At 39.9% G+C, this 26,128-nt stretch overlaps 1 protein-coding gene across 2 annotated transcripts in view; it reads left to right on the top strand.

Annotated features, from left to right (window-relative positions):
* rgs3a (regulator of G protein signaling 3a) overlaps window positions 1-26,128 on the top strand; it is a gene marked incomplete at its 5' end in the record, with an annotated part of 153,388 nt that overhangs the window by 18,498 nt on the left and 108,762 nt on the right. Inside the window, 5 exons of one of the 2 annotated variants that reach the window (XM_082540981.1) lie at window positions 87-145; window positions 234-328; window positions 4,736-4,804; window positions 8,770-8,830; window positions 11,651-11,732. In XM_082540981.1, coding sequence (XP_082397107.1) covers window positions 87-145; window positions 234-328; window positions 4,736-4,804; window positions 8,770-8,830; window positions 11,651-11,732 — 366 coding nt within the window. Of the gene's footprint in view, window positions 1-86; window positions 146-233; window positions 329-4,735; window positions 4,805-8,769; window positions 8,831-11,650; window positions 11,733-12,633; window positions 12,908-26,128 lie in introns of those variants that run through there. The other variant, XM_082540983.1, reaches the window with a different exon arrangement.

The raw sequence follows: 26,128 nt of genomic DNA, 5'->3' as shown, positions 1-26,128 counted from the left end.
GAACATGAACAGAGCATTGATGTTCTTTATTAATGTGACCAGAAAGTCATTAAAATGTATTATGTGGTATTTGTACTTATTCACAGTTTTGGAGGCGAGAGACGTGCTGAATGAGAGCCAGGAGCCATGTGACTCTTATGTTAAGGTATGTGCTACAGAACAGAATGATGAAAAAAGCCATTGTGGAAACTCTAAGACAGTAGTTAGTACTGTTTTTTTCCTCTTCTCCTCAGGTTGGCTTGTTTCCAGATTCTGATCCCTTAGAAAGACAGAAGACTCAGATGGTCCCCCGCTGTAGGAACCCCATCTTCTTACGAACCTTTTACTTGTAAGACTTTATCCAGTTGCTCATCTTGCATCATTTGCATTAATGTGATAAGCTGCAGTCTCTGTTGATGTTGCCCTGACAGTGACTAGGGCTGTGCCATATCATACTGTTTGTATTAATACTGTTATAAACATTCATGCCGGTATTAAGTGTCATACTGTAATCGAAATATTTACAAAAAATGTAGCATATGTTATTGTTGTTTCATGTTATTGGTGTTTCATGTTATTGGTGTTTCATGTTATTGGTGTTTCATGTCATTGTGCGCAAATTTACAAGTAATGCATTTCACTGAGACATATACTATATGCAGTGTTGGGTAAGTTACTTTAAATTAGTAACTCAGTTACATTACTAGTTCTATCAAACGTAACTCAGTTACTTCAAGTTACTCGTTACTTTCAGAGTAACTAGTTACTAGGGAAAGTAACTTTGGTTTTACTCAGAATTCTCTTGTTAATGTGTTGCTTCCATAACTGGATACCCAGCAAGATTGCCAGTCTTCTAGCTTGCTTACTTGCCACAAGTGCACTGTGCCACCTACCAATAGAAAGGAAAAAATAATGTGCACATTTCCACGAGAGAAATCCCACGCCTGATTCTATCCTAGCCTGCTTTTTACATCCAACACAAAAACTGCAGTCGTGGTGCTTTCGATTGTACTCAGAACTTGGAAATTCGACCTTCTGAATGGGAAGATGTAGGTAACACCAGACTGCAGCTGAGCTGCATACAGAGCTCGACTGGGACAAAAAAATCGTCCCGGGCATTTTGACTAGAGACCGGCCCACCATTATAGGAAAAATCATAAAGCCTTTGAATGAAAACAAACACTGTTGTGACAGTGATGTTCACTGTTTTGATGGTATATATGCATCAATCTATCAATTGTTTGTTGTAAGACTCAGATAATTATTTTTTTAAAAGTGAGACATTTTAAATGAGAATAAGAAAGTATTTCCTTGTGCCCCCCTTTCCCTTTTAATGCCCTACATGGACCCCAGGCAATACTTTGCTAGACCCGCCCCTGCACAGTTACCAGCTGTCAGGTACCTAAAAAAGGATCCTGGTGTTATTTGTCTCTCAGAAACAGTTCATAACTTCTCTTCAACTCATTCATGTTAACTAAAAGGTAAACCTGTTTCTCCATCACAGGTCTGATGATCCAGTAAGGACATCTCCTGGTTTCATCTTCATGTTTCCCTCTCACCAGATAACCAAACCATATCATGACCAGCAGCTTTACAGCTGTGGCTCCAGCAAACATCAGCTGATACTAGAAATTAATATTAAATAAATTCTAACAACAGCTGATCAAGCTTAAACGTGCTGCTGTTGTTTACCGCGACATCCGCTGGTTTCCTCTTTCTGGCGCAAAGTGGGCGATAAATAAACAAGAGAGAAAAGCCGATCAGCTGATCATTGATCAGTTTCATGATTGAAGTAGCAACAGGAGAGGGAGGGGGAGAGGACGAGAGAAGAAGAGGCTGCTGTGCAGCGTAAACACAGAATAACTCCAGCTTTGTGTCTTTTTCATTGTAGCTGAAGTCCAGGACAAACTGTTCCTTTTCACCTCAATAAGAAACGCGTAATATTTTCTCTGAATACGAGAAATTCTGTTTTTTACAGGACGGTTGGCAAATGGTAAATGGTAAATGGCCTGTATTTATATAGCGCTTTACTAGTCCCTAAGGACCCCAAAGCGCTTTACATATCCAGTCATCCACCCATTCACACACACATTCACACACTGGTGATGGCAAGCTACATTGTAACCACAGCCACCCTGGGGCGCACTGACAGAGGCGAGGCTGCCGGACACTGGCGCCACCAGGCCCTCTGACCACCACCAGTAGGCAACGGGTGAAGTGTCTTGCCCAAGGACACAATGACCGAGACTGTCCAAGCCGGGGCTCGGACCGGCAACCTTCCGATTACAAGGCGAACCCCCAACTCTTGAGCCACGATCGCCCCCAACTCTAATAATTAACCTTATGAACAAAATAAAGTTCAACATCAGTAACATAGCACCCACCCAGCTGTATAGAAACTCCGTCATGCAAGCTAGCACGCAGTACGAAAAAGTCAGCATAAAATAAACTCCACCTAAACTTGGTTCATATCTGACCCAGATGGACTGCAGGTTATAACTTCTTACCTGAAGTTCAGTTCACCTGACACTCTCGGACCAGCGGCCGCTTCGGGTCTCTCCTCTTGCCTCCCTTTTCCTTCATCCACCTGCTGGCCTCCACCACTTGCTAATGTTATTGAATCTGTGGAAGCTCCGTGATAGCCACCACACGAAGTAACGAATAACGAGCCTATCTAAATCCCAGTAACGAGTAACGCGTTCCTGGTTTTGGCATAATAACTAGTTACCGTGCTCGTTACCACAATAATAACGTAGTTACTGTAACGCGTTACTTAATAACGCGTTAGTCCCAACACTGACTATATGTCAGGAGCTGGTATTTTTTGCGGTGTCACCATGGCAACAAAGACAAAAATCATTTAAAATATGTGACAGACGTTATATTTTTTGTAAAAGTTATTCAAGTAGTTTCTTGATGACTGCTCAGTCATCCTGGTAAGGAAATCCCCAAAAGCTGATTCTCTTATTTTCAAACGTTTCTCCCACTGAAAACACTAAATCCAGATGAACAGAATCAACTTTTTGGGATTAATCAAGTAGTGTTTAATGGATAAACCTAATTGCCTAATGACAACCCATTACTTTTTAAATATATATTTTAATGCATAACCCTAAGTAAACAGCATTTGTAATTACCAATGTACTTAAAAATGTTGGGACTGTTGGGACTTATGTTGCTGGTTTGAAAAGTCTGCACCACCCAGTTTTCAGAGGTGGACTTTCTCTTGCTTCTCAAAGCACATGAGAAAAAAGGGAAACAAAATACTGTTTTGAAACTTGTGTTGAGCAACACGTCGAGATACATATGAGATATAATAAACTGTTGTAAGGCTGGGCTGCTTTACATATAAAATAATCAAATGAGATAAAAACATAGGACAAGATGACAGAATTTAAGAACATAAGAAAACCTGAGAAATAAAAGGAAGAAACTTAGTATTGTGGATGTAAAAATCATGGTGAGTTGCTGGTCATTAAAAGGTGTTCCGAATGTACAGATCATGACAAACTGCTCGCCCCTACATGAACTTCTATTATAGGTTGAAAGTATTGGAATCAGTGAAATCGAGCAAAATTTGCAGTGTTGCGCAGCACTAATGCTTACTCTTTCGGATGCACAACAGCTAGACAACCCAAGACATGTCTGAGAGCCAAAGCAGTCAGCACCTCCGTGACCACAGCTAAAAAGGGACCTGTAACAAAGCGCAGTGCTTTGCAAAATATGCAAGGAAACTGTTGGCACTAGAGGTGGAAACCACGCGAGGCAAATTCACACCATTGTGCAGTGGAGATACACAAAGAAGAAATGCTAGCAGCTGGTGATGTGTGATCCAAAATTAAACAAATGACTCAGTGAAGCATCACTGGAGTGCTTGCTAGTTGCATGACATATGAAGAGCAAACGGTGGATGGAAATTACTACTCTTGTTACACTGTGGGAAAGAAGAGCATCAAGCAACTGGTTAAAAAAGTCAAACTTGGCAGGCAGAAAAATTTGTTTTATTATATGAAAATATTGTGCAGCTCATAACGAGTTGCAACGTGAACCTAATTTTCAGTGTTTCTTAAACAGAGACTTAAGCAGGTATTTTATAATTTCACTTAAGATTTCCAGGGAAAATACAGCCTAGGCTACTTTTGTGCTTACATTTGACTTTGCTGTGTACCTACTTTTGCACTACAATGCTAAAGCTTCTGGCACCTTGTGGCAGTCGATTCACATTTTGAATTAGGCAGTCTATCATCAATGGCAGAACCTCATTGGGAAAGAAGAATGAAAAATGCCCTTTCATTTTTGTTGCACTAATAAATACTGCTGCCTGCCAGCTGCAATCGCTGGTAAAATGTACAGTTTTTTATCTTTATTGTCAGAAATATCACTAATGCGGAGTTTCTTGAAAAATTATTGTAATATAACGTCAAGGCTATATTGCCTAACAGCAACTGTATAGACATTTTCAGAATGCAGCTAGCAACACACACACTAATCAGGAGTGCATCTGAAGTCACAGTGGACCCCCCGATTTCTTTTTTTCAGTTCAATCCGCTCGCTCTCCTTTTCCCGTTTGTCTCTTTGCTGTGTTGAAGCAAGATCAGGCCCCAGGATAAGCGGCACATTTTTGGCTCAAGTTGAAATATTTAAAAGACTGATGTGTAAATTGTGTCTCAACATTACCTTTCCTACCATTTGTCTGCATAAACACACTGTCTCAATTTAGAAAGTACTTGACCTAGTTTCCTTTCTTTGTTTTCAGTGTTGTCAGTGAGAGGGGCCTTCATAAGAGACTTCTTTTTACAATGTGGAACTCCAACTCCAAAACAAGGTAACTGCTGGGAAAGTTAACGAAGGTGATGTTGCTGACGATAACGTGACAGTAAAAATTATATAATAATATAGTAATAATAATAATAATATAATAATGCCTTTTTATACTTGTGTTGAAATGTTGCACATTGGTGTTTCTACATCTTTGCAAAGGCACAACACTTCATGTATTATTTTATAATTAATGCTGCTGCCTGCAGTGTGTGTAGTGTTTTTCGTATCTGAGTCTGGCAGAGGGAATGTGTTACTCTCGCCTGCCTGCCTTAGCAGACTTAAGCTGAAACAGTGTCATTGCTGGGGATGGAGGACACATGGTTGAGTGAGTCACAAATTTCGTTGTGCAATGTTGTATTGAGAGGAAAGAAGAAAAGTGTTTCTGTTATTTTGGAAATGCTGAAGAAAACACTTCATGGCTCCTTCAAGCCTCTGCTGAAGAAAACAGTAAAAATCTTCACGCCAGTCTTCACAGCATTTTCCTTAAATGTCCTGTTTTCTGCATTAAAAACAAAACAAAAAACAGCCCAATATATATTTAGCAAGTATTCCAAAAGATGCAGTTGTTTTATATGCAAGGGGCAGACTTACATTAGTGGTCAAGTTCAGATCATGGAATGATTATAAAGATAAAGACCTTTTGGGAACAGTTTCTGGGACACAGATTAAGAGCGATTTTCGCATCTTTGGTAAGCAATTAAGCCTCATTCACACCAAATGTCTATATGGTATGAGGCCGGATAAAATCTCTGCCTGATTGCTTTGATATCTTTTTTATCTTTTAGTTATTTCTCAGATTCCAAGTGTAATTTTCCTCAACCGGTAGGCACTAAGCCCTCCTTCTGGCCAGGTATATCCATTAAGTTAAAGATTAGATGTTCTGATTTTCATTGTGCAGAACAGAGCCCGGGTTATTGAAGATTTACTTGCGTTTAGCAGGCTTTCTTAACACATGTAAACAGAAAAACATCTCATACAGAGCTGTGGATTCTTCAGATGCTCTGTAAAGCAAGGACAATGTTACAGTCCCCTGTAATAACCCAGGGCAGCATCTGTTCAGTGAATGCAGTCTGTCACTTCAGATGAACAACAATCATCTGACCGTTTTCTACAGTAGTTCAAGGATCTGTTGAGTCCAGTCTCATGCACTCAAGGGTATTTCATGTATTTATTTCATTCAAAGTAATATTCATATTTTTGCACATTAAAAAGATTGGTTTAGATCTTGTCAGTGCATCTGCAGACATGGTTCTGGTTGTTGTTAGCAATCATATGTATGGCTTCCAGCTGCCTCTCATGTGTGATATAAACATACACAAAACGATACAAGGGACAGACAGAAATTCAGACAAGTGCTTGAATCACTCTTGGTTTGGACTGTTTGCGCATGTACATATTATAATCCTGCTTCTTTATTTTCTCTGTTCAAATTATTCTATTGTATCTAAAGAAAGTCTACATTGTACCAAATCTGCCTCGGGTGGCCTGCTGCCAGCACAGCAGAAATGTTTATTCGCAGCTGTGGCATGCTCTAAGCTTCACAGTGTTTCATCAGTGCTTGACTGTATAATTTTGAAAACAAAACAGAAGAAAAGAGATAAAAATACTGTAACAAAGACTCCTTTGGATGTGCTATAAGCATCTTTTATTTTCTTAAGTAATTTGTTTTGCAGAGTTAGTTGTGATGAATCTACAAAGTACCAATTTCTCATTATGACAGGTGGCTGGCAATACAATATTGTGTATATTAGGTGTTGATGTGAAAAGACCATCGCTCTCTCCTTTAGCACCAAGTCTTTAGCACTCATTTCAAAGGGATTTGTGACAACAATAAAAACCCACTTATATACCGTACATTTACATTATTAAATGTCCAACAAACAAAACAGCTTAGTACTCTTGTTTAACATCTATCACGAGATACAGATTGGAAAACAATTTCCAGTGATGCATTTGGTGCACTAATGAATATTTAAATATGTTTATCATAATAAAGGAAGGTGCCACAACTAGAGTGGTGAAGCAATTTGATCTGTTCTATACCATTTTGCACGCACCCTAATAGACTTTAGAGGAATATCTCTCATGTGCTTACACTGAGTCTCCATTCAGACACTTTTAGAAGCATTGTCTCTTATCAAGGTGTCTCAAATCAAAGATCTTGATAAGTTTAAGCAATCACAATTACAACACTGAAACAACATTGGAACAATTACAACATTTTCTGATGTCACAAACTACAAAATTCTTCTTTACCAAAGGCAACCGTTTAACATACATAAAGACCTCATCTCATTTATCTGTATTTGTTTTTCTATTGTTTTCTCTTGTTCTAAACTAGTTGTAAAGCACTTTGGTCAACTTTATTTCTTTTAAATAAATGTGCTATAGGGCTAAATTTGATGTTGATATTGATAAAGACCAAATAACGATACAGCTCATATAATGTGGTAAAAAATAATATGCCAGTGTTAGTTAAGTATCTTTCAGTGGCAGAAACCATGAAACCAACATCGCTCACCACGTGTCTTCCTCCAAATGGTTTAAAAGTGGTCAGTGTTTTTTTTTCTTTCTTTGTTAAATACTCACAATGGTAACCACTGAAGATCAGAGGTGTACGTCATGTCCTGTTTGTTTTTCGACAGTATTCAGTTATGCAATACTGTGCAAAAGTCTTGAGTCACCCTTCATTTCTTTGTAGTTTGCTAGGGATAAGGGAAATAGGAGCAGTGAGTTACTGACAGATATGCAAACATACATTAAGTACAGAGTTTTTACAATTCTAATGAGCCTGAAAGCCAATATTTAGTACGCCCACCTTTATTCTTCAACACAGCCTGATCTCTGCTAGGCAAGATGTCTTCTAATTTCTTTAAGTTGTCTTCTAGGATTGTTCTTTAGGCTTCTTGATATTCAGATATTCAGATATCTTCTTTGTTTTGTTATCTCTCAAGATGATCCCACACTGCTTCAATAATGTTGAGGTTAAGGTAGTGGGGAGGCCAATCCATGACTGATAGACTGTGAGTTTTTGTTCTGAGGCGGGATTTTTAAAGGTCCTTTCAGACCTTTAGCAAACCTCTACAATGTTCAGTGTTAAAGATTTACAACAAAGTCTGTCTCCTTGGAAGCAAAATACATTCTCACAGTACTGCCGCTATACTATCAAGGTGCTCCTGTCAGTGTAAATGAACGTATGCGCCCAAGTGTAAATACAGGATTTGAGACACAGAACAGCTCAAAGGTGTTTAGATAACAACGTATTTCCATAGCACGGACGATACAAGTTATTGCAAACTACTCGTTGGTTATGGAGTTTTTGGTGGTTTTATGTTACATAACAAAAAATTGAATCTGTGGTTGAAGTGACAGATTTGTACCAGTGGGCGACTATACTGGTGAAAATGTCTCACAGAGCTGCCTCTGGATTCACTGGAAGTTGTGGTGGTTTTGGACACTAGCTTGTTTTACTGAGTGTAGCCAAGAATTGTTTCAGGTTTTCATTTGTGCTGACGAGCGGTTTGGCCATCCAAAATACGAGCAGCTGCATTACTGCTGTCCAGCTGTGAGGCTGTCAAGAGCTATTTTTCTGCTGTATGCATAATTAAACATCCATATTTCCTTCCACCACTACCATACACACACTGCTATAACTAAATTATATACATCAAATGTCAGTTATTGTTTCGTCTGCTTCCAACATCGCCGTTTCCTCTTTTGCTTCCTGTCTCATTATAAATGTGTGGATGTGGTACTGTGGACAGCGTTAGGCTCTACAAAATCTGATATCAAGATGAAGAAACAGTATAAACATTTAAAGACGCTCATTTCTTATGCCTCTATTATTTAATGGTTATGTAGAATAAAAAGCACATTTCAGGTGTCTGACCTGAGTTAGATGATACATGGGCTTCATTGGGGTGTAATAATAGATTTTTTTCTATTCAATCATTCTGTCTGTATCAGCAGGATAAGCACGCTGCTTGGCTGCATGAGCTTCGGTGTGCGCTCACTTATGGATCCAGACAAGGTAGGCTTAAACACTAAAGTAACAGATATATAGACATTCTGTAAATGGTTTCCTGTTCAACTTTCACTCTGCATCTCTGTGTGTCTGTCTATTAGACCATGAATTTAAGAGTTTAATTCAGTGTGAACGAATTCCAGTGACCTCAATAATTGATGAGGAAACACTTTAGGGTTACCAGTGTTAAAGCACAGCAGACTAGCCTGCAGATACTCGAGTGAAACACAGTTTGAGTCCTTCTCTCTTCTGAATTTTATGGGTCATACTCAAACAAGCACACATGCACTGCTTATTTAAGTCTCATGAAAATTAATGTCTGTCATTCAGTGAATCAGAGTTTTAAACCCCCTCCCCAAACAAACCCACATCCACCTGCAAATTCCAAGAGGACATAGTAGAGTATGGCCAAACAAAATATGATGTTGCATGTTGAGATTTCTGTAATGGAACTTCTTCTTTTTTTAAAGACAGCGACCCATACGGGCAAATATAAACAAGCAGTGTGTCTTAGGTGACCTTTAGACTCACTGGCTTTGATGACAAGAAGTCTGTGACTTTTCAGCCACAAGATAAAAAGGGACAAAGTTGGATTCTCTCATTGGTTTGTGTCTGAGCTGTCAAAAACGGCACATCCTGTTCTCATCGCACATACGCTGCTCAGCTGCTGCTGCTCTTCCCTGTGTGCTGAACTTTTATGGTGTGAGGACTGCGCAGTCTCACAGATACTAAAACATGATTAAGCGTATATTCCGGTGGTGCAGTTGGGCTGTGCTAGCACGCTCAGAATGGCAAAGCTAAATTGCTGAAGCTGTGCTTTGATAATGGATTAAGTATAATAATTCTAAGGCTGCTGTGACGCCATTAGTTCGGCAAGCATTTAATCATAAGCCCAAAAATAACAGGCCTCCTAGCCCTTGAGGCAAAGTCGGGGAATCACCAACCTCAGTGCGATCTGTTCTGCTGACGTACTGTTAATATCTGTACCACCGTTATTCTTGGTGGGATTAAGTGTTTCAGATTTCAGATGCTAACTAACTACTACTTGCCAGGCGAAAGGGAGAAAACAAATGGTCACAAATGCACAGCAAATACATTTTATTTAAATAGCGCCTTTCAAAGCACCCAAGGACACTGTACTGTACAGACAAAGTATGACACTTCATCCACACACCTACATGCTAACAGAGAAAAGCACTGGGCCTCAGTCTTTCTCCCAGAGCTGTCCCAAGTGTTAGCAGATAAATGTGAGGTCCAAAAGTTCAGTGGTGTTCTTTGGCTAAGTTGGTTTTCCTCCACCGAGCAGCATATCCCTATAACTGCTTTTCTTAGCTCTTTGCTTCACGGTTCAATTATTCAGCCCCAATTTATCCTTCTGTCTCTCCTCTGCCTTTGTAGATGTGCCTTTTTTTTCTTGAAGCAAACCACATATTTACATAAAAAGCCATGCTTTAGCGGGTAGTACAGTAACAAACAGTTGTTATGTAATACTTCTTTACTTGTATGTTATTACACAATTAAGCCTCCTTAATTAAGCCTCCTTAATTGTTTAAGGCAGATGTGTATTTATTATAGCTTTGCTTAAAGGTACATATGCATAAGGTGCATAAGGTGACAATGAGGAAGCAGTTCAGCACCAACTTGAGGCTAAAAACCATCTTGCGTCTTTACTTCAGACTGTTAAATTCAAACTTTTAAAAGAAGCTATCTGAGAAATAAGATTAGGAGAACAAGCATTAGAACCCCAGCAAGTCTTTTTTTGTAGTTTGACGAATGAAACAACAGAAAGAAATTGTGCTTTAGTCAAGCAAACATCTTCCTTCCTCTAACATTTATCCCAATGAATATTTAATTGGCTTAATATGCTAATGAGGGAGATTTAGCTTTGAATCATAGGGAGTTATGTCTCTTCATCCTCCCTGACACATCCGTTATTCTCATCAGTTGTTTTTCATTCATCCTTTCCTACAAGCCTTTCCGTTTCTCTCCTCTTGGTTTATTTCAGAAGTGTTTGGGGCCTTACGAGCGTTGGCTGCTTAACTTGCCTGTCACATCTTGTCATTTGTTTGCACCCTTTTGCCACATCGTGCTTTTTTTACATCTCTTACGTTTCCTACCTTCTCTTTTCATCTCCCTCTTGACTAACAGCTCTGTTGCTCCCACTCTTTCGCCTTTCTCACATGTACAGGGGAATATTGAACGACGGCACAAATCCCTCTCTGACTTTGAGGACATATGCCCTCCCCCTTCTTTCATACGAGTCCCTCCCCGTCCTCCCCCTCGTCCCGCAGCCTGCAGAAATCTGTCCACTCAGATAAGATGCTTTCAAAATGGAGATTATTGTCACTGTTCATTGCGTCACATTATTTTGTACAAAAAGAGAAGGCTGGCAGTGTATGTGAGTGTGTGTGTGTTGTAATATATGTGCGACACAGTAAAATGATTATAGACTACAGTAGTGTTGCTTTGTTTGTAAGACAGCGCCCACATCATCGGGATTACAAAACAGGTTTTATTTAACGTGCATGCAGCAGTAGAAAATATGTAACACATATGAGCACACACACACATGCGTACACTCCCATGCCACCTGGTTCACAGGGCACTAGTGAAGACGTAGGGGCATCAGCTGTTAGTGTAAACATTACAAGCGGTGAGTTTATGCACATTTAGCCCTGGAGGAACAACCAAACTGGTTTGCACTCGTTTTGGTTTTTGTCTGTTTTTGATTTTATGTACAACATTTTGATGTTGTCACATTGATGATGAGACATGCACTCACAAACATATATACACACAGTCAATCATTGCGTGTGTGTGCTCTAGGAAGTTCAAGGTTGGTACTACCTACTCGGAGAGGAGCAGGGGAGGAAGCAGCATCTTAAAGTACCCACACAACGCAACACTGGTAAGTTGTCATTTATGAGGTCAGGACACTGATGAGTACAGTGATTACTTATATGTGGGCAGTCAGCAAACCTATGTTTGTTTTATGTTTACTTTAGTTCTTTACTTGATTATCCAGCAAACAGGCCCTGTGTGCATGAAATCAAATGTTGACCTCAGTAATTTAGGCCATGCTGTCAGATATAAATATAGAGAAGAAGATTAATTAAGGCCACTTAAAATGATTTTTCCCCCCAAATTCTGAGATTAAAATCCAAATTACGACTTTAATAAAAATGATTTTTTTTTGTTGAGAACAACAAACAAATCAAACATCTGAGATTAATGTCATCCTGACTGATTGCTGGAATTCTGAACTCAGAATTTGGTTAGACTTTTAAGAAGCATTATTATTATTATATTAGAATTAAAACTAGTTTTTTCACTCCAAAATCAGAATTTTAAACCAACAGAAAAACAAAAATATGTTTGAAATATGTTTTTTTTTCAGTTTCCCTAATCCTCTCACATATAAGTACATATTGTTTCAGTTTCTCTAAGTAACACGTTTTTTGTTAAAATTAAACCCTGACTTATTAAATCTCAACCAGTGAAAACACCATTAAAGTTGGTAAAAGTATAGAAAATAAATGTGACATAAGAATAAAATTATTCTCATGGCCAGTGTGCGAAGGTTAAACAGGGCCACTTATTCTTATACGTACGTGTGTGCTAGTCTCACAGCTCGGGGTCTTTATCTGTCTTCAGATTGGGAGGCTGGGGATGCGAGGGATTAAGAGAGTCAAAGAGAGGGATTGGAAGAGCGAACGAGGGAAAGACAGGGAGAGAGTGGGAAGGAGGGAGGGGTCTGGATGAAACCCTGACGTGTCACAGTTGCCAGAGTGAGAGAGAGAGAGAGAGAGAGAGGGGGAGAGAGACAGGGCGCTCCGATACCATTCGCTGCTGGAGTGGATCCCCCCCTTACACATCCAACACACACACACATACACACAGACACTCGCACACCCCGCTCACAGACACATTTGTTTGGAAATCTATTTTTTCTCTTCTCACCACCTTTGAGTGCTCCTTCTCTTCCTACTTATGTTTGCACTCACTCGTAGTTGGTGCTGCTGGTGGTGTGTGCATGTTGGAGTGATGCTTCTCTGTGCCAGCCATGAGAGCAGCCTAGAATAGGTGAGTAGTCCGTGTTGTCATACTTGACTGTACTCACTTTACATGTATTCTGAAGTTGCACGTTATGTTGGAAACAGCACTGCATTTGCTGCGTGGACCAGCGTGGCTTGTTTTGAGGATGCTGCAGAGATGTGTGCGATCTCCCCTAACTTCTTTCTCCTTCTTAAATATACTTCCCACATTTTTAGACATTTTTTTCTTTTATACCTTCTTTTGTGCCCTTGTTCCTCTTCTGTGTGCTTCTTTGGTTGCTCATATTACTTTTAATCTCTCTTTGTTACTGTGCGTGTGATCATAATCTGTCAATTCTCATCTAATTTTCTCGTGCTGGGCTAAAGTGGTCGCTCCACTGGGGAACCTTTAAGGAGCTTAGTTTTCCCTTTCAGTGGATTAGTAATACTGGGATGGAGTCCCCAGTATCATTGTGACCCCATCTCTTTTGTACACACTTGCACAAACCTTTCACATCAGCACACAGAGCTACACATACTCTTGTTCACCCCCAACAACACTCGCCTTCTCCTCTCTCAGTGATGCTGCCAACTTTCCTTTTTCATATTCACGTTCTGGGTTATGAGAATGACGGTGATATCGTGAGACGTTAGCTAACCTATCGCAATTTATACCACTTGGCTGAACTAGGCTAATCTGCCTCATGCAACTTTAAAATTAGTTTTATGCTGCTGTAGATGGAACTGGGGCATCAGATTGGGTAATACTCAGGCATCAGGAAACCATTACCAACCTTGCATGAGGGAATCCTGACTTGTGCTCATAGGCAAATTGTTCTTTTTGGGGTTTGCAAACTGGGAGGTTTTTTTTTAAAATTTAGCCAAACCAGAAATAGATGTTGAGAAAGAGCTATTTAGGAAGTTTCAACATCTTTATTTCACAGCACATTACTTCAAAAACGAGAAAGGAAAAAAGAAAGAAAGAGAGAACGAAGTAAAAACTGCATGTTTGCATGAGTGAGTGTAGACAGTTTTCGTCTTTTCCACTGGCAATATTGCCCCGCTCCTGTCTCAACTGATCTGTGTTTGTGTGTTTGTGTGAGTGGAAGTGCACACTCATGAATGCACTCATGCATTGCCAGCTGGCAGAATGTAGGCCATGGAGGCACTGCTGCAGCGTGACATACACTAACATGGGAATGACCCGAGCCTCATTCATTACAATATCACTCAGCGTGCTTCCATCTTCTCCCTATTTCTCTCCCCCCTCTGTTCTCGGCCATTTTTATTTTGTGCCTTTCACACTGATTATTCATGTGTTTTTTGAATATCCTTTCGCCTCATTTTCTCTGTCAGTTTCATTTCACACATCTCTGTCACACTTGTATTTTGTACACTTGTCCCCGTGTTTTCTCTGATTTCCCTGTTTGTTATTCACTATGACGTCTCTGCCATTTGTCTTCTGTTTTGTCTTTTACCTCATTCGGAGGCAAATCATTATAAGGCTTTTACTAAATAACTTGTTTGTATCACTGCTTTGAATTTTATACAGTACAGCGTATCCTTAATGAAGACCCTGAAATAATAGGATTGGGGTGGGGCATACAGAGAGTTTTGGCAGGCTCACCCTATTCTTGTAAAGCTTTGGACTCAAGGCCAATTTGTCATTTTACTGCATGTCATCATGTTTCTTTTCTTACTCTCTAAGTCTCTCTGTCTGCTGGTGTCTTAGAAGCCTAACAATGTAGAAACAACATCCTTCACTGTATTTGATTATTTTCCGGGAGCAGATTGTTACTGTCTGTTCGTGTTGAAAAGTTTCTGTCGTTCTCAAAGTGAAAGCTGAGTTAAAAGACAACCTTGAGGTTGACGATTGTTTTTGCATATTTATTTCAAAGTCAGAGTAATGTTTTTGTTGTAACTGGGTGCCAGCTGTAGTTGTTTGTGAGTTGTCGTTGGTTGATGAAATCGGTCATCATGTTATGGCCGCCTGCGTGCACTCTTTCAACAGGCAGGGCAGTGGGCGTTATACAAGGGTGAGTCAAACCGTGCAGTGTAAATATTTTATTCCTACTGATACAGTATAAAAGGTAAACAAAATAGAGAGAAAATAGGAAAGATCAAATGTTTTAACTGAGAAATTGCACGACTTTTTGAAAAATATGAACTCATTTTGATTTCGATGCAGCAAAGTTTGAGATGGGGGGCAACAAAAGGCTGGAAATGTAAGTGGTACAAAAAGTGTAATGTTGTTCAATGTAAAATTATGAAGACCTTGAAAATTTCATTATGTACAGTGGATAATGTCATCAACAGATTCAGAGAATCTGGAGAGAGTGAAAGTTACAAGGCCAAAGATTAGTGTTGGATGCATGTGATCTTTGGGCCCTCAGCTAGCACTTCATCAAAAACAGGCATGATGGAAATCACTGCATGGGATCAGGAACACTTCCAGAAATAATCTTCTGTGAACACAGTTTACTGTGCCATCCACAAATCCAGGTTAAAGCTCCATCATGCAAAGAAGAAGCCTTATGTGAACGTGATCCAGAAACACAGCGCCTTCTGTTGATAGCTCATTTAATATGGACTGAGGCAAAGTGGAAAACCGTTCTGTGAACGCTGTGTCCTCTAGAATAAAAGTGAGAGGGCACACCCGACTTGTTTTGAGTGCTGAATTCAAAGGCTGCACCTCTGATGGTATGAGGGTGAATTAGAGCCTATGAAATTGGCAGCTTACACATCTGGAAACCCACCAGCAATGCTGAAAAGTATATAAATGCTGTAGAGCAATGTATGCTCGCATCCAGATGTTGGTTTTTTCAGGGTTTATGACGTTATTCATTGTTGTATGTAAAAAAAACAACAACCCAAAAACCAAGCAAATATTTTGGTTAAACTTAAGAATTCAACTTTAGCTACAAAAGAAAAGTTAATAGCACCCAAACTCTATGCTTACTTGCTTTGCTGTTTAACTCCACTTAAGAAAAAGTCTCTTATCTGACTTTTGTGTTGTGGAAAATGTGCTTAGTCTGACAAACTTGTTGTATATTTGCATAGTAATGCAAAATTTCCTTTTTAGGTAATTTTGTCAAACCAGTCTAAACAGTTTGAAGACTGAGCTGATCAGAAGCTGAGATCAGAAGCTGCTCTTGACTTCAAAGGCAGTGCATGTTAACAGCTACGCTCCAATAATGCCACAATACCAAATTCACTTTGAAAGAATGTCGCAGTTTATTAACAAACCTCTTCTGTTGAAACAAGCACTTTACTGGTCAGCAAGTTAATCCATGTTAATGTCCACAGACTCTCACCAGAGGTGCACAGTTTGGATCAGTGTGTCTGACTAATCCCTCGCTCAGAGACCTGTGCCATCGCAGAGCCTTGGCTGTGCCAGGCCAAATCCGTGGATGCAGAAATATGCTAAACTGCATTTATGAGACTGGCAGCCATGTGCGCATGAAGCACCATCAAGCTGACCTGATGAGGAAGAAAACTTTATGTGCTTCTTCAGATAAATTATTGACCAGAAGACCAAAAAATAAAAACCAACAATGAATAAATACTTTTAATGGACATTTTTAAAATCTGATATGTGGTCAAAACATGATAACGGTGCTTTTAAAAACATCCATCCGTCCGTCCGTCCATCCATCCATTCACTTTTTTTAAAAACATATTTACACGAATCAAAAAGGTATTAAAAAACGGCCACAGTAGAGAGACTATTTGGAATCATAGTTTGACAATCTAAGTATCAGATTGTCCGAATTTTTGCTTCCTTTACTTTGTTGGCAGGGACAGAATTTTCTCATGAATGCTTCCACAACAAAATCTATCCATCGCTTTGCGTTGACAGCTAATTACACTGTAGGGCTTCAACAAAAAGGCTGCCATCTTAACTTCGGTTAAGATGAGTTGAGAAGCTGTGCATGAATGGCAGCTAAACAACTTTTTGTGAGATGAGGCGTGATACCTGATGTATCCAGAGCTTATCCTCTAAATACGTGGTTGATACATTTATGTGAGATGAAACACAAAAACACAAAATAAGGAATGTGTTACTTTGGTGCTTTAAACCATACCTCTGCATTTATTGATTAATATTAAGAAAGAAGCAAAAAAATCTCATACTTCTGCTTTTTTTTTTTTTTTAGCTTGAGCGCAGTGTGTCAATAGAGACAGCTGACCCAGAGTGACATGTATGTGTGTGTGCTTTTGACCATGGGTAATGCACTTGCCTCCAACAAGCTTACGATGTGGGTCAGGTGGTCTGTATGTCCGTGAAAGCAAAAAATAGCGGAGCACCCTCTGGGTTTGTGCTTAATAAGTGTGTCATCTGCATCATACTCACATTTGTTTCACTGTTTTAGGGTAGACGAACGGGGACCCAGACAAAGTGCACAAGCGTACATAAACACTGCCAAGCTTTCCCAGATGGCACGCCGCGCCTTTAGATCAGCAGATTAAAACGGACACTGTGTGATTATAAACGTATATTGGAGGGGGGTGGGCATGAGTGTGGGGGAGGGGGAAGTGTGTTTGCTGTATATTTGTTCTGGTCAACACTGGCGAGGAGTTTGCGTGTGTGCACGATCTTTGCAAGGTTGTGTACTGAATGTTTGACGGGCCATACATCTGCCGCGCGCTTTGAAGGGTGAACCTGACCCTAGGCTTACAGCTGCTTGAGCTTGAATGAAGCACTTGACCCCAAAGGCTCCAATCGGCGCTACACATTGTGCTGTGTTGACACTGTTGGCTGTTATTTAACCCACACAATATGACAAAGGTGAAATGAAAGTCACATTTGATGGATGAAAGCTGCCATCATAAAATCACTGCTTATTTAAATCCCTGCTCAGGTTTGAATTGGATGAAGTGAGGTTACCAAACTTTTTGACCTGACTGCAAGAATGTTTCTCAGAAAACTGACTGACCTGACGTGAAAGAGCAAAGCTATCGTGAATAAAATTAATTCCACTGAGCTAATTTAGTTTTGCGGTCCTGGTATTGAGAGCTTTGAGCACAACAGAGGTATCACTAACAGTATGTCACACAAGTCAATATATCCACTGAGGGAAAAGGCCTGTAATAAAAGTGTAGTCTCTCCCACCTAACTTGTCACATAATGACACTAATAAGAGGTGCAGACAGATGCATGCACAGTCTGACCGTGGGTGTGTTTGGCATTTAGTTGCATCCCAACCATGAATCTCTGCAGCCTACTAATAGCATGGAGTTCAATCTAAAGTGGGCGGACACTGCTGGGGTCAGAGGCAAGAAACTGAGATGGCACATGTACATGAAGTAAATCTGAATTAATTTGATAGGCAGGCATGTCGGGTCTGCAGAAAGTAGGCAGAAGTAAGTGAACGAGATGGGAGGAAGCCGACAAGCTCTGTGGATTGTCTCATATCAGCATACTGACAGGTCTGACAGTGCTCAAAAAAAGGAAAGCAACACTTTTTAAAGTAAAGCATCAAGTTCAATTCAATTCAATTCAATTCAATTTTATTTATATAGCACCAAATCACAACATAAGTCGCCTCAAGGTGCTTCATAGATACAGAGAAAAACCCAACAATCATATGACCCCCTATGAGCAAGCACTTTGGCAACAGTGGGAAGGAAAAACTCCCTTTTAACAGGAAGAAACCTCCGGCAGAACCAGGCTCAGGGAGGGGCGGCCATCTGCTGCGACCGGTTGGGGTGAGAGAAGGAAGACAGGATAAAAGACATGCTGTGGAAGAGAGACAGAGGTTAATAACAGATATGATTCAATGCAGAGAGGTCTATTAATACATAGTGAGTGAGAAAGGTGACTGGAAAGGAAAAACTCAATGCATCATGGGAATCCCCCGGCAGCCTACGTCTATTGCAGCATAACTAAGGGAGGATTCAGGGCCACCTGGTCCAGCCCTAACTATATGCTTTAGCAAAAAGGAAAGTTTTAAGCCTAATCTTAAAAGTAGAGATAGTGTCTGTCTCCTGAATCCAAACTGGAAGCTGGTTCCACAGAAGAGAGGCCTGAAAACTGAAGGCTCTGCCTCCCATTCTACTTTTAAATACTCTAGGAACAACAAGTAGGCCTGCAGTGTGAGAGCGAAGTGCTCTAATAGGGTGATATGGTACTGTAGCCGCTAAGACTGGTGGACCTAAATCTTCACCACCACCACGTCTGGTATACATACAAGCGAAAAAGGGGAGTGGGTGGGTCAGCGCACAGGGCACAGAAACTAAGCTGGCTTCAAACACCATTTATTTCCATAAAACAAACACAGCCAGAGTCACAAATACAAGATAAAATTCCCCGTATACAATAAAAATAGTGTTGCAACCCGCTAAAAACCCTGCCGGCAGAAATAACTATACAATATTAAAACAAGGCTAAAACATGTTTTCCATATACTAAAATTACTCTCCCATAGTCCCATAATCCCACAGTCCAGCCACACATGGGCGAATGGTCCTTATATGAAGGAGACAGGAGAGGAACTTCTCGTCCAGTATGGTAAAACTCGTCAGCAACAGACCAGGGAGGGGGCTCCTATCGCAGACCTGTCTCCTTCTGACAGCGCGTCGCCGCACAGTCCTGCCCCACTCCACACCTGAACACGGCCTCTCTCGTCTCACCGTCAGATGCAGGCAGAGGGGCATCCCTGCCCTGTCGTGCATTGCAGCCATCGCCACCCACTGTTGCCGTTCCTGCCGTTAGGACTGGATCGCCGAACAACTTGCGGCGCCCCACAGTCAGGCAGCAGTTCGTTCCACACACGTGCGGGGTTGCACGCGTTCCTTTTTCGCCTCCTCACCCTTCGTGCGTCACTCCTCTCTCCTTTTGTCTCTGCACTCACCATCCCCTTTAACAGGTCAACCTGGCGGCTGATAGGCCACCTTGGGGAATGCCCCCACCTCACAGGTGCCTACAATTATCTGTTTAGTCCACAGTGGGTTAAAGGAACATGGTACAACATTAACACAAATATAAATATGAGGATAAAACCATGCAGTATAAATATCAATAAACAAACATGCAATATAAATATCACTATAAAATCATGCAAATAAAATCAACACTATGTACCAATACACAGATTGATAAAACATAAAAACACAAATTTCCGCTGTGTGACAGTACTACAAGGTCATTAAGATAAGATGGGGCCTGATTATTTAAGACCTTGTATGTGAGTAGCAGGATTTTGAATTCAATTCTGGATTTAACAGGAAGCCAATGAAGGGAAGCCAAAACAGGAGAAATATGCTCTCTCTTTCTAGTCCCTGTCAGCACTCTTGCTGCAGCATTTTGGATTAGCTGAAGGCTTTTCAGTGAGTTTTTTGGACATCCTGATAATAATGAATTACAGTAGTCCAGCCTGGAAGTAATAAATGCATGAACTAGTTTTTCAGCGTCACTCTGAGACAGGATATTTCTAATTTTAGAGATGTTGCGCAAATGGAAGAACGCAGTCTTACATATTTGTTTAATATGTGCATTGAAGGACATGTCCTGGTCAAAAGTCAGTTAAACGTCTGGGATATTGATCCAGCCAGTTAAGTAGCAGAGGGGGTTGTTGATCAGTATCAGCTGTGTTGGTGGTAATAAAATTAACAACATGTGCACTAGAGGGGAGACAATGAGACAATGGGTTCAGAGTTGGAAGACATTTTTGACACTTTCTCCCTCCTCATTTTCACCAGTTTTGCATTAGACTCAGGTCAGTGTCACTACTGGTGGCATGAGGCGATATGCGGAACTCCTCCGGGATGGCACATCAACACATGCCATCGCCAGAAGGTTTTCTGTGTCTCCCTGCACAGTCTCAAGAGCATGGGGGAGATTCCAGGAGACAGGCGGTTACTCTAGGAGAGCTGATGGGTACACACATTCTGGAATCAAATAAAGAAAAAACAAAATAAGAAAGGAAACCTTTTCAAACTTGTACTAAGACAAGCACATCCCAAAAAAAGGAAAAGGGAGTAGTAGTGTTTTGGGGGCACAGTGTTAAAACACAGTAGTGCTAAGAGGTAGCCAATTTTCCAGCTCTCTCACCAACTAAGTATAACAGGCGTAAAAGGAAGCTTAAGCTGGTTCTAAGCAATACTGTAATTGTCTTGTAATTGTCTTTGGGGTTCAGTAGGACTGCAGCTACATATCTGTACGTCTCTTATGGGCACACCTGACTTCTTTAAAAGATTCTGAGCCATTTATGACTCACACCTTCCATGTCACTTTATACCATGTTTCCCCTCACACAAAATTGAAAAATAACCCTGGCAAAAAAGCAAAGGAAGTGCCTTCCAACAGCTTCACCCAATTATATGTAGTTTTCAGGGATTTTTTGTTCTTTTATTTTCATTCTGTTTCCATCATGTTCGGCCAAAATGCACATCACTTGTGACTTTGTTAAGTTTTCCCTACTGGCAGCAAAACACAGGATAACCTGCTCTTGACTATGATGAAAGCTTTCCCTGCTTTCTTTACGTACATTGGCTAAAAGCCTGACTTTGGAAAAGTGTATTGCAGGCTACAGCCAATCAGAATGTGGGCCACTGTCTCAATATGTGGAACGGGGGGACAAGGAATAAAAATGATGTGCACTCCCTCTATAAAGTGGGACACCTGGTCACCCTAGTGTACACAGACGCTGTAGTTGGGTCAGAGTTGTGAATTTGAACTTTTTGTTTCATCTTAACAATAAAACTACTTTAAACACATATTAACTAAATTCCTCTCCACCAATTCCCATTTTAGTTTATATGGAGGAAGCAGCTTGTGCACAGGAGGTGACAGGAGAAGTAGATCTGTCACAGAAAGACTTTTCTGATTCACGTGTTCATTAGTACTGTTGATGATCTTTTTGGTTTAACTATTTTACTTTATAATAACATTATTGCTCATTTATAGCAGTCGTTTTTAAAAGTCACATTATAGTGCTTGTCAAGTTAAACAAATGTAGACAGATTATAAAATCGATGTAGACGATTGCAAGGAAACCTTTAAAAAAAATGCAATAATGTATTATGCCAGCAATGTGCATTAAACCAAAAAGCCAATAACAGGAATTAATACACCAAATGCAGTATAGAATAAACATAAAATAACTCCAAATATCATCAAAGTATCCAGTGCTGTAAAAAAGTGTAACACTATTACTGCTGAAGATGATGAAGATGCTGTTGAATTTCTTGAATTTGTAGGCACTATTCAAACTGGAGATTTCTAGGGACTTTTTAAAAATCCCAAGCTCTAAACATTTCTATGTTTTTTCTCCTTAAATCCTTTCTCCCCCCAATCTGAATCAGGGACAATCAGGCAACACTGAATCAACAGCCATCTGACATAATCCTTTCTGGCTTTCTTCCCTTGCTCAGGACAGAAACAGGAAATGAAATGTGTCTGTCATTACTGTCCGGCTGACCAGAGGGCCCAGAAGTAATCATATTGTCTTATTCAATCTGGCATCGTGCAATAATCGTGAGTGGGTTGCTCAGCTGTTGCTGAGGTCAAGAAGAATTAGGTCAACACTCACCTTCTGTTTTAGAAATATGTATTATTCTTGTGTGATTTTTAAAATGTGTCTTTTTCTGTTTTTTCTGGTATTTATCGTTTCTGAGCAAACACACAATTCATTTGCTGCACATCTATTTAGAAGACTATTTCTAAAAAAGTTAGGATGCTGTGTAAAATCTAAATCCCATAAATTGATATTTTATTCACAATAGAATGTGAAAATGACAAAATGTGTCATTTTAAGAAAAGTATTGCCGCATATTGATTTTGATTTTGGCAACATGTCACATAAAAGCTGGGCCAGTGTTTACTGTTGTGTAGTATCCCCTCTTTTTTTAACAACAGTGCATAAATGTCTGGAAATGGAGGAGACCAGCTGCTGGACTTTTGGGCGAGGATGTTCTCTCTTTTCTTCATTTATTGACGCACCAGTTGGTGAAAGATCTGGACAACCATGCCTTGTAATAGATGCAGTATGTAGTTTAACATTGTCTTGATGAAATATGCAAAAGACTGAAAAAGACAACATCTGGATGGGATGTGCCTTTCAAGATTGATGTTGCCTTTCCTTAGCCATCTTCTGATGGCTGCATTGAGCACGGCAACATGCTATGTCACAAAAACTGGTTTCTTGAAAATTACAATGTACACTGTACTCAAATGACAGTCATCAGATCTCAGTCCAGTAGAGCGCCTGTGGTATGTGGTGTAATATTTCCAGCACCTTGTTGAATCTGCGCCACAAATAATTAAAGCACAAATAGTTAAAACAGTTCTGAAGACAAAAAGAGGTTCAACATAGTACTATCACTGTGTAACTAATAAAGTGTCCAGTAAGTGTATTTGCAAAAAGGAATATAGCCTTTATGTTCTTACAGATGTATTGCTGTAGTCTACCTAAGGCTTCATGTTACTTTTTAATGTAATTTTGTCATGCAATCAAACAGAATAGCTAAAGAGTTAAAACAGACGGTGATAGATCATTAACATTGCCCCCAATGCAATGGAAATGTGATTAAAACATGAATAAAAAGTTTTGTTTTCTGTTAAGCTCAATATTGTGGGCAGGACTTAAGCTGAAACGTTTCTTTGTTGGCCAGCCTCAGTAGGAGTGACAGCTAGGCAGCGTCTTTATATAGGAAACAGGAGAGGGAGGGTGTGAAGAACAAAAGTGGATAAGACTGTACACTCACTGTAGTCGCTGTACAGTACAGTCACTGTACAAGGTGTTTATAACCTCTGTCTAACAGCAAGGATGATGTTGTTTGAATTGTATGGTTTATATTTTTTCATATTATTTTGCTGACCTCTAGTTACTTATGTGCACTTTTACCCCTTTACAAGATAACAGAGAAAGAAAAGCATCTTCAAGCACCAGTTAGTAAATGAATATGGTGTGAAATTGTGCATTATAATAGGTAATAATCTTCTGACTTTTGAAAGTCCTCTCATTTAGTGGTTGTAGATGTTTTTGAACCTCTCACTCTGATTGAGTAGAAATGGTTTTTTTTTTTTGCATCTCAAGGCTTATGTCAGCTCAACAGAAACAAAGGTTTTAGGTTTGTAAACAAAATATATACATAATATAATATATGGCACATTTGTCTTATTATAATGACACTATCATAAAGTTAGCCTTCGTTTTCAACAGAAAGTTTTGTTATATAGAAATCTCATCCACCGTCTGTAGAGATTATTCTTAAAAATAAAGATGTTATTATCTGTTGAAATCTGTGGCAGAAATGTCACTGTGCTTTCTTTCAGTGTGATGACAGGAATGGCTCTGAATAGATAATGACCCTCAATGTCCAGTTTCTCAGAAAAGTGAAAAACTGCCATAGGGACAGTTTCAAACCTTAGGTTTTGAGTTTTTGTTTTTTGGAGCCAGAAGTGACCAGATCTGGACACACAAGTACACTAGTATCCCTTAGCATAATATATGAGTTACTTTATATACAGAAAATTGATATATCAGGTATTTAGTTTTGGGTTGTATTGGCTTGCTGAATATTGATATATGTCAATAGCAATACTTTGTTCTTTTAAATGTTTGAAATAAACTAAGAGGGCAGAATAGTGGAGATGCAGGACAGCTACAAGTACCTGGGTATCCTACAGGCTAACGGGGACCAGGATAAAGAAGCACAAAGGTCAACAGAAGCCAAATACCTCCAGAAGATATGACAGGTACTGGGAAACCAGTTCAGCAGGAGGAGAGTTCAGCAGGAGGAGTAAACTCCAAGCCATCAGTGCATGCACCCTATTGACCATTTGGTACCCAGCTGGAATAATAAGCTGACCATAAGAGGAAGTAGATGCCACCAATGTCAAGACCCCTAAACTCCTCACAATGCATGGAGGTCTACACCCAACATCCAGGATTCTTAGTCTCGAAAAACTATGGAAATAGGAAGAATGAGCATTAGTGAGTGCCAGAACCTCAATCCAGGAATAATCTAGGAAGAAATGTGAAGTGTTCACGAATACAGGTAGATGGCTATCAGGAAAAGGCTGACATAAAGGAAAGGACAGAAGCTCTGATCATGGCAACACAAGAACAGGCCCTAAGCATCAGATCCAGAGTCGACAGGACCCAGGCTGCAGGCTGTACTCGGAGAGGCATATCCTGTCTGAGATAGTGTATAGGAACAACATAGAAGTACCCAACTCCCAATGGGAGACACCACTGAAGGTCGTTTAAAACAACAGTGCTAAGGTCCTGTGGGACTTAAAGTTCCAGACAGACCAGCAGCTGCTGGCAAACCAAACAGACATAGTGCTTGTTGACAAGGAGCAGAAGCCTGCAGTTGTAATAGATGTTGCAATCCCAGTGGACAGCAACATCAGGAGGAAGGAGCATAAAATAGAAAAGTACAAACATGGTTGAGTCCAGTTCAGTTGACCGAACAGTACAGCTGCCTGTGTTAACACCCACCTGTCGCTCGAAGTGACATGTGGTACCCTAATAATGTATAACTTTAAGCTTTAATACAATTTAAGTGAGTAAGTCATGGAAATAATTCACAGCTTTTTACGGTTAAAAAGTAGGAAACTAGTTACAGATACTAACCGTTGTTGTGTCAGGCTGTTTTTGTTTATTTCTGATGTAAAGCTTGGCATTTTAACAAAGTCTAATGGGACTAATTTGAATACACTTTCACATTAGCTTAATTTTTAAGATCTGGAGCTTGCTGCTTGGATGTTACTTATGTCCTGGAAAAGGTCTGGTGGCAATTATACGTAGACTGATGAAAGGATGGATGAAATAATGACACAGAAAGTGCTTTCAGTTAAACACCAATGACAGGACGACAGAACAGCATGCAGTCAAGTAGTTAGACAGATATGCATCATGGATATGTTATATATGTTTACCCAACACAATAATTATGACAGCAACTATAATACTGTTATTTATATAATACGGAAAAACTAAGCCGGATCCAACTTTTGCTGCCCTACCTCTTTGTGTCTTGTCTTTCCTTGAGAATCAATTTGTCCACTGACCAATAAAGACTCCCTTGAGCACCACACTGCATTCAGCTCTGTGGTGAGTCACACAACTATTTACCAGAACCACCCATAAACTCAGATTGAAGTGACATCCAGTTTAAACCCAAAATATCCTGTTTGTACAACAAATGCAAAATACAAAACCCAAAACTGGGTAAACTAAAGCAGCATTACTCAGACAGACATGCACATTTCATCTAACCTACAAACAACATCTCTGCCTGAGGGATTTGTTTCATTTTT

Source organism: Aulonocara stuartgranti (genome assembly GCF_965226115.1).
Source record: "Aulonocara stuartgranti genome assembly, chromosome: 7".
In the NCBI taxonomy this organism is placed as follows: Eukaryota; Metazoa; Chordata; class Actinopteri; order Cichliformes; family Cichlidae; genus Aulonocara; species Aulonocara stuartgranti.
Note: the sequence above shows the minus strand (reverse complement) of the source record. Positions and strands in the feature narration are given on the sequence as shown.